The 9,573-nt window shown below is 35.0% G+C and overlaps 1 protein-coding gene across 1 annotated transcript; it reads right to left on the reverse strand.

Moving 5' to 3' along the window:
* Positions 1 to 8,046: 8,046 nt before the first annotated feature.
* Positions 8,047 to 9,308, reverse strand: LOC136782970 (putative nuclease HARBI1). Its single transcript, XM_066742750.1, has 3 exons — positions 9,055 to 9,308; positions 8,700 to 8,986; positions 8,047 to 8,597 (listed from the first exon to the last, which is right to left on the reverse strand). The coding sequence occupies exons 1-3, from the start codon at positions 9,306 to 9,308 to the stop codon at positions 8,047 to 8,049; spliced, it is 1,092 nt and encodes a 363-aa protein (XP_066598847.1).
* Positions 9,309 to 9,573: the final 265 nt, after the last annotated feature.

A 9,573-nucleotide genomic window follows, 5' to 3' on the forward strand; every position in this document is an offset into this window, starting at 1 on the left:
AAGTATACTCTCAATATTTATATGCATCGGTGATTATCAAGAGCATATTAATTGCAAGAAATTGTTAAAGTATTTGGAAACCATATGCTAAACTTCCAGGTATTGAAATCATTAACAAAATACATTTTTAGTTGTTTCTTCTCTTTAAACTGATGTGGGTTTCAACTGTCTGATAGGTTATACCTTTGTCAAGAATTAGCAGCATAAATGTGACAGTAATTGGTGCTAAAAAGAAATGTGGTATGCAAAACGACAATGTCAGCTTTAATTATATGCTTGATTGTAGTTTATTTAAAGCTTTGCGAATTGCTTGTCCAGTCATGCCCCTGTATCATCTCAAGCAGCTGATAGAGTTACTGAAGTTTCGCAAAGTCAGATGTTAGTAAAAAGTCAAATGCTGATTAATAAAAGGAATGATTCATGTTTCTTTAACATATTATTTTCTTTGAAGAAGTGAGATTTTTAAATCATGAATTTGATTTTAGGTTTACTCAGATGTTATCATTTAGTATTTTACAGTCACTGTGCAAATGTATTATAGCAAATAGTAATACTTGTGCTTTGACTTAAATACATTTGGTACAATTGAATTAACAATCCAAGGAGGAAGGTTCGCACACATACTGACTATTGGAGTTGAATCAACAATTGGGCTTTTCACTCCTGCATTCTGGTACTAGAAACAGGCAAAGATAAAAGCATTGAAAGATTGGCAAAGTAAGAATAAGCCAATATTCAGAAGAACGTCATCCATTGCTCAGCCATAATTTAAGGATGAGACTCATTGGATGAAATTCTGTAAAATTGAGTTAATAACTGTTGATTGTTTTCCTCTGTTACCTATGCTAGTATTCTAGGCCAAAGGCAGTATACTGGTCATTGGTATGGATGAAAAAATGCACGTTTATTCTCAATTGAAACTCAGTCCAAAAATTAATGGTTTCCACTCCATTTTGCAGCACCAGAAATCCGACCAGTTTCAACAGTGTATAGAAATTAGCGAAACGAACATTTGAGGACTCTGGCACAGGAAATGTTATAAGGACGACTCGCCAATGTATCTCCTATATCACCTTTTTCAAGAATTAGCAGCATAAATGTGATAGTAATTGGTGCTAAAAAGAAACGTGGCATGCAAAACGACATTGTCAGCTTTGAATACATGCTTGATTGTAGCTTATTCAAAGCTTTGCGAATTGCTTGTCCAGTCTTGCCCCAGTATCAACTCAAGTAGTTGATGAAACTAGTGAAGTCTGGCAAGGTCAGATGGTGGTAAAAGTGAAATGTTGATAAACAGAAAATGTAAATTAATTAAAACATACATTTTACTTAATTATTTTTAAATGTTGAAAGTATGTTTATTGATTATGAAAAATTTAATCAAACTTTTATTATAGGGAAACTGGAAACATTAAACAAGCAGCCGGGGCATTAATTATGAAGTTCATTTATGTAGAATGCATTACAAATATCAATAAATTCAATGTGTTGACTGTGATATTTTTTCAATATTAATATATATTATTTTATTAGTTAAGCGCTGCTGTATCAAAAAATGAGAAGTGTGGAAATTTTCTTTAGATTCTGTAGAAAAATTAAAAGAATTATTTAATTTTTTAAATATTATACTCTTACAAAACGTTATGAAATCTCACAAAAACAGACTTCGCCTGTAAAAAAAGGCGGCAAGTACATAAACCATTTAGCATACATAATATAGTAAAATTATCCAATTAAAAAAAGTAGTGAAATCCAAATATTAGGCAAGTGTATTTTTTCCCCTTAGCAAAAGTTAAATTTTTGAAAAAAAAAAGGAACAACAAAGTTACTTGCCGGGCCCGTAATGTCCATGCACAGTGAGAAATAGAATCGTCTGTGGTTCGGCTAACTTCACTCTGTACTTTAACATGAAATTTGCTATACTACGCTATAGCTGAATCTCACACACGATTCAATTTCCCACTGTGCATGGATATTACGGGCCCGGCAATTAACTTTGTTGTTCCTTTTTTTTCAAAAATTTAACTTTTGCTAAGGGGACAAATATACTTGCCTAATATTTGGATTTCACTACTTTTTTCAATTGGATAATTTTACTATATTATTTATGCTAAATGGTTTATGTACTTGCCGCCTTTTTTTACAGGCGAAGTCTGTTTTTGTGGGATTTCAATGTTTGAAAGGGGTAATTTTCTTTTCTTACTTGCGATGCATTTCCATTATGATTGACCTATAGGTTTATCACAGTCTAACACAATAAGAAAAAATATCTATAGGTATCACTATACGGGGATTATTCAGAGGGTATAGTGTATCCTTTTTGGTTAAGAAAGAATGGACTCCTAAGTGTTATCAAATGTAACTTTATATTTAAAAAAATGAACGACAAAGACTTTCTCTCGACGAGATTTCTTCAGACGCTGCATTCAGTCCTAGAACCTTCATCAGTGCAGTACAGATTGTAACATAGAAAATTTAAAAAAAAATGGAAAGTGAACGGTGTTTTGTTACAATAAATCTAGTAGAGGAGGAGAAGGAGGATGAAAATCCAGCAGAATCGATGCAGGATTATATTAAAAGAATTAACGATTCTCACAATCGTTATTTTCAAGAATATGAAGCGATGCTTCATCATAATATGCACTTGAACTGTAAGTACTTATTTTTATTTCTTTTAAAGAAAAAAAAAACTCCACCCATCCATAGAAATTGTTTACGTCGTAATACACGAGATAATTATTATGTCAATAAATAGAATTATAAAAGAATTTTACAACACATATTTTTGAAAACTGTTAACAATCCCACTATTTGACCAACTGTTTTTTAGTCAAAACGAAGAATAACGAAAAAAAAAATTTTTTCTTTTATTTTTTACCAGCCATTGATTTAGAAGAGAGGGAGGAAGAAGAAGAAGAGGAAGAAGAAGAAGAGGTTGTGATTTTTGTAAGTATACTTGCTTTGTAAAATAGTTATTACAATATCAAAGAAAAAAATAACAAAAAGTTTTCAAATATGTCCCAGGTGAAAAATATGGCCACACAAACGGAGCCTATTGCTGCAAGAACAGAGGCTACGCAAATGGAGCCTGAGATAGATCTCACACCACATTATTGGTGTACAAATTGTAAAAATTATGGTCACCTACACATCAATTGTTCACTTCCGGAATGGTGTACCATTTGCAAAACATATATACATCATGCGATAGAATGTAAGAAAAACTTTTGAAAAAAGCATTGTATATAAAACCTTTTTAATACTTCAATAAATTATAATTAAAAAAAAATTATACTCCCTTTTTTTCTACCTTACGAAAAAAAATAAGGAGGAGCGATCACTGGATCGCTCTCTACGAGTGTTCTCTTTCTCTTTCTCTAAAGCGTCTACACTATTCACCTTAAAAGAAGTCGTTCGCGCGGGCTTAACGTAAGAGGAGGGGGGGGGGGAGGTCACATGTGTACCCCCCCCCCCCCCCCTCAAAGGAGTATAACGTCAGGGGGGATACAATCTCCAATATAAAAACAATACGCACAACCGGAGTTCGGCCGAGGAGTGGGGGCAATTCCCCTACTTCCCCTCCCCCCGCGGAAACCCGACCCCCTCGCCCACCCGGTTCCAGAATCCCCTTAGCCACACTACTAATATTTTCATTAATGGTAAAGAAAAACTTAACTGTATGATATTCAAAAGAACTTACTTTTACGTATTTCATCTTTATTCCCCTCAGAGTCGTCTGAAACATTAGCACTGGTTCCAGCTGTTGACAATGGCTGAATCCAAGGACGATTCCCGAATAAATTATCCTTGATCTGAATTAAAGTTACACTTGTTAATGTCAAAGTACACCATTCTTATTAATATATAATTAGAAGAAAAAAAAACATGCAAATCAATACCAATTTTCTATACGTATCCAATATTTGGATGATTTCAGAAAATTTGTACCAAAGTACTAATTACCTCTAAGTATTCCTATTTTTTATTATTATTTCCGGAGTTGTTATTGTGTGGTCCTTAACCTTTTCGTAATGTCTCTTCAAAGTTAGAAATTTTGTTAAACATTTATTACAAGATAAGGTGTAAACATATTCATTCAACTTTTTTGATACATTTTCCTAAAAACGTTTAACTGATACTTTGCAATTTGTCAACCCTTCCTCAGACTCTTTATATATGCTTAAGAGTAGCTTTGTCTCATTTGACGTCCATATACGTTGTGACCCTGTACTATTTTAGGATAGTACATGTTCACTAAAAAGACATATATGTTTTCGTATAGAACAATGATACATATTATGGTCGTATTATCAAGGCCACAATAACGAATCATATACGGTTGGCCTAACTATCATCCGAAATGGTGTACAATATTCGGTGATTGATGGGTCATAAAAGTAGAGTAACGATCCTGGCCCATAAGTCGCGTGTTAAATAGGCCTAACGAACTTCGGCTTTCTGCGACTCCCGAACATTCAAGTTGAATTTTCGGAAGAAGTCGGACCTTGAATCTGATTGGTAGTATCAATAGCCTAATCAGCTCTACAAATTAGATTGAGAGTTATGATAAGTTGGGGGTAAGCAACCAGGAGCTCGTTGCTCGCGTCTTTCGAGTTTTGCGACACTCGTATCTTAGGGCCGGTTCAACCAACTCGTAATTAGCTAACAGGCTGTTAAGTAGGGGTACCAACCAGTGGTAGCTAACATTATTATTTTCATAATTTTGTTTTTGGTTGATACCACTGGTGCCAGCTGTGAGACTGTGTGGGACAGTGTAGTATACGTAAAGATGTGTGTGCGATACGCTAAACGCAGTAACAAGAAATTTTAAAATGAATGAATGGAAACGACAGAAAGATTTTCATTTTATTGTATATGAAAATTAAATTAAGTAAGTGTTATACGAGAAAGATTATTCTTTAAATATTATTGCATCAAATTTTAATACTTACTGCAATAATGGAAAATTCAAAAAGAAATCCAAATTTTACCAATGACGAAAAAATTATATTAATAGATATAATTGATAAATATAAAAATATAATAGAAAATAAAACTTCTAATAAATTCAGTTTGCATGACAAAGAAAAAACGTGGTATAAAATTTTAAAAGAATTTAATAAACAGTTTAGAGATAAAAGACACTTAAAATCCTTACAAAATATGTGGAATAATTTGAAAAGGGAAGCTAGGAAACATTTTGGAGATTTAAAAAGAGAAACTTATCTTACTGGTAAAAATTTTAAGCCTTATTCAAATAATTATATATTTTTATTTATATTGTCATTATGTATTTTAAAGATGTGCGAACATCTATAAAATGGCAAAAATGATATACCAGACTGTGTCTGTTATATAACTTTATATTATTATAAAAAAAATTTAAAAATATTTTCTTATTTAAAAGATCACAGAAAGTGTGATTGTATTATTCTAAAATAAAGAGATCTGATTTAATAGTAAAGTTAACAAATGTAGCTCTGGTATAAGTATATTGTTAAATTGAAATAAATTATTTTAGGTGGAGGAGTTTCAAAAATTAAATGCAATATCATTTATGAAAAAGTGTACAATATAATTTCCTTATCTATTGATGGATTGTACAATTCTTTTGATAACGATAGTTACCATTTTTCAAATAGTACAAATAGTGCTTTAGAAAAAGTAGGAGTAACTGCAGAGGAAAATTCAATTCATCCTGAAAAAGAGACTTCAATTCATCCAGATGAAAACCCTGATGATCCTGTTTTCCAGGTGAAATATTTTTTATTGTTATAAGTATATCTGAATGAATTAATGTTATGTATTTCTTTATTTTTACCATTTATATATTATGTACGTTACATTTCAGTATTTAATTGATGAGGAACATATAAATTCGTGGAAGCACTGGTCACCACAATTTTTAAAAACAAAGTTAAGTAATCCTTTCAAAACTAAAATTGATAAAGAGCTGGTACAAAAAAATGAAGCTGCAAAAGAAGAAAATAATAATGAGGTATCTCGATCAGATTTAGTAAAGGCTGTGACGCTACGGTCTACCGCAATGGATAGCGTAGACGGGGAGGGAGGAGTGATCCCTCACCGTCGACGTTCGCGTCCCAATAGGCGACTTCCTACAAGACCCGGGCGCCTTCGATATACCTTTTAATAATACTCGAATATTGATTTTTACAGAGGGGGTTCTAACCCTCGTACGCGAATGTCGGGGATAGGGTGCTAATACAATAACTCGTGACTTCGATTTAACTCTCTTTATTATAATCTCAAAGCTCAATACAATATCCGTTTTCTCTACGCGGTATTGGTGAGTTACGCTAGGTCCTACGGGTGAACGTGGCCGGAGTCGTGCGAACGCGATTGACGCCCCGATGACGCCGTAGCTAGCGTCGCGCTCGAGCCACTAGTTGGCGTTCGCGGCGGTCCCACCGAGTCGCGCGGAACTCGCGCGCCACCGGCGGATCTCTACGCTAACTACTACACGGCGCTACGCGGACGAGTCCCTATCCTCGCGCTTGCGCGTCTCCCAACGGTTACTCGCACTCACTCCGTTCCCGCGTACTCGACCACAACAACGACCCGGATTGTTTTGGTTCGGTCCCTAAGGTCGCGAGTCCTCACTAAAATTGAACTAAGTCCGCGGCCTTGAACCGACTCAAGGGAATGATCACGTCAACTGTCGAGCTCCTAACGGAATTATGGAATCGCGAACACTCGTTTAATTCGCGCCTCTACACTATGATTCTCGTTTATAGGTCCGACGGAATGACCACTCCGCTAAGTTGCCCGCTTCCCCGTGATAGGAGAGCAGGGCCAGCGGTTCCCTATACAACCGTTCGGTGCTACGAGCCCTAAAGCCCTAGCACACCCCGGGACGTCACAGGACTTTACACTTAACGAATAATCACCCTTACTCCAGACTGCAAAAGCTGGCTTTCCTCTTAGTCTCTCTCTCTCCCTCTCTTTCTGCTCCTCTCGCTCTCTTTCGCTCTCTTCTCTCTCTCCGAGCAGCCCTTTTGACGATGGCCCGCAGGGCTAGAGTGTCCCGTCGTCCGGTATGTTTTCGCGGCTCCCTGGCAGTCGCTGCACTTTGATTATCAATTCCTGTGGCGGCTGTCAGCGGGGTCGCACAATTCTATCGGCGGCGGGGCACTATCCAGGCACTCGACGTGTCATCCAAGACCTCCAAACTACGTGTGTCGGGGCAGTCCGCGGGAGCAGGTAAGGCCCTGCGCCTGTCCCGTCGCTGCCCCGCTACACCCATCGCGCGGCACTAGGGAGCCGACAAGTTATCGATCCTAGATCAATACCTATCGGTTGATAACTCCCTAGTTCGTACGCGACCCGCCTATCTAGCGCTTGAGATTAGCAAAGCGCTAGATGGCAGCTATAGTAACGTTGCGAGAACGCAACGTTACAAGGCTCAATCAGAATTAGCAAACGCTATGAAAGAAAAACTGTTAAAGCAAGAAGGTATAGAAGAAAAGATATTACAAATGAAATATAAGAATGAACTATTAAAAAGAAAAATATTAAAAATTAAATATAAGAAGTTATCATCACAAAATGGTAGTCCTTTTTCTAGTGACTCTGAAAATAATGTACCTTAAAAAAAAAGAAAGACTGCAAATTTACTAGTTTGTGTTTATTTATTACTTTTCTTTACATATATTATATAAAATGCATAATTTAATATATAAATATAAATTATACTATTAATGCAAGAAGAAACAATTGGTATTTTTGTAAGAGTAATTGATTCGTGATACTTATATTATGCTTATTTTGTCTTTTTGTTATCACAGTCATTTAAGGCTATATTTTAAAGCTTAGAGTAAAGTAAGTAGCTTGTAATTGTGCAATAAGATAATAAATTTTTGTTAAATAATTATATATTTTGCAGTTTTTATCCTTTGAGCGCCAGTATAATGCAAGCATTGTTAATTAATATTTAATGCGTTTAATTGAATATTGATATTATAAAAAATTTTGTTATAAAATTTGTTTACAAAAGGATTCAATCTGCTATTTGTATAAATTTTTTACTTAAATCAAACATTGAAAGTAATTATCAATTAGCCACTTTCTTTCATTGTCATGTAAGGCATCATTGTTATCTCCTTCAATATTTTCAATATTATACCTGCTAATTTGTCTGTTACGTCGCCTCATTATATTATATAAAACTGCTGTACATATTATAACACAAAGAGTTGTCTCAGGCTTGACAAATCGTGATCCTTTTGTTAAAATAGCAAATTGTCTTCCCCAAATGCCAAAACATTTTTCCACCATGCAACGTGATTTTATTTGGGCTTCGTTATATAGAGCTTCTGATGGTGTTTGAGGATTTTGTAATGGGGTCATCATGTACGATAGATTTGGATAACCAGAGTCACCAAGTAACACATAATTACCAAACTCTCCTGACTCAAATCTTGCTTTGATCCGTGAATTATTAAAAATAGTTGCATCATGCACAGATCCGGGCCAGCGCGCAACTATGTCAAGTATTTCTAATTCACTGTTCATAATTACTTGTACATTGATTGAAAAAAACCCCTTTCTATTTCTAAATAACTCTGCATCATCTCCACCTATAATAAAGTAGAGCAAATATAAAATAATAATGCATTATATGTATGGTATGTACATATTTATATATTTAAACAATGCTTAAATTAATGTAATATTATTACCATACGATTGTATTCTAATATGAATGCAATCAATTGCACCAATAGCTCTAGGACATCCAGCCTGCTGAAAATTTAATCCGGCAGTCCTTTTCAATTCTTCTTCTGTTGAAGGGAATTTAATGAATTCATTGCCTAAGGATGCAATCAACGGAGATACTCTATGAACAATGGTATGAGCAGATGCTTTACTAATACCACAAAAATCACCTACTGTGATTAAGAAACAACCTGCTGCATAGAATCGTATCGCAACAAGCAATTGGATTATAGGTGGTATAGCGTTATTTCTAAAAATATTTTTAAATTAATATTAAATAGTATACACATTAATTATTTGAATGAATTTATACAATACTTTTCAGTTAGATGCCTCAGAGGTCCTTCAATTCGTTCTAGCATGTATAATACGTCTAATTTACAAAGACGGAACCTGCTTTGAAATTGTGCATCACTGCATAAATCAAACCAATTTATTATTGGCCGTAATATCCTGCTTGAACGCCTCATATTTCTCCCATTGGCAACCATATTTTCAACATTACCATCGTTGTTATCATTGTTAACTCCATTATTTATCAGCCACTCAAAAACTGTCAATTGTAGATCCATTTCCTCGAAAATATGAAATATGGAGTTAACACTTGATAAATTTAAATTTGACAAGATACCTCACCGAACAAACGTAATTCAAAATTCAGTGGTATCAACCTAAAAAAAAATTATGAAGATAATAATGTTAGCTTCCACTGGTTGGTACCCCTACTTAACAGCCTGTTAGCTAATTACGAGTTGGTTGAACCGGCCCTTAGTCCTGGAAGAGCTAGGAGGCGTATCCAGCTCTACTCTGTTCTGCTCTGCTCTGCTCGTCTTCCGT

The sequence above is a fragment of the Prorops nasuta genome, unplaced genomic scaffold, assembly GCF_024137725.1.
Source record: "Prorops nasuta isolate Cenicafe-Biocafe unplaced genomic scaffold, Cenicafe_Pnas_1.2 PNAS00031, whole genome shotgun sequence".
In the NCBI taxonomy this organism is placed as follows: domain Eukaryota; kingdom Metazoa; phylum Arthropoda; class Insecta; order Hymenoptera; family Bethylidae; genus Prorops; species Prorops nasuta.

Coding starts and splice junctions, on each gene's coding strand:
- LOC136782970 (XM_066742750.1), bottom strand. CDS start 9,308: ATGGATCTACAATTGACAGTTTTTGAGTGGCTGATAAATAATGGAGTT. Junction 8,987..9,054: donor CTGAGGCATCTAACTGAAAA/GTATTGTATAAA, acceptor AAATATTTTTAG/AAATAACGCTATACCACCTA. Junction 8,598..8,699: donor TATTAGAATACAATCGTATG/GTAATAATATTA, acceptor ACTTTATTATAG/GTGGAGATGATGCAGAGTTA.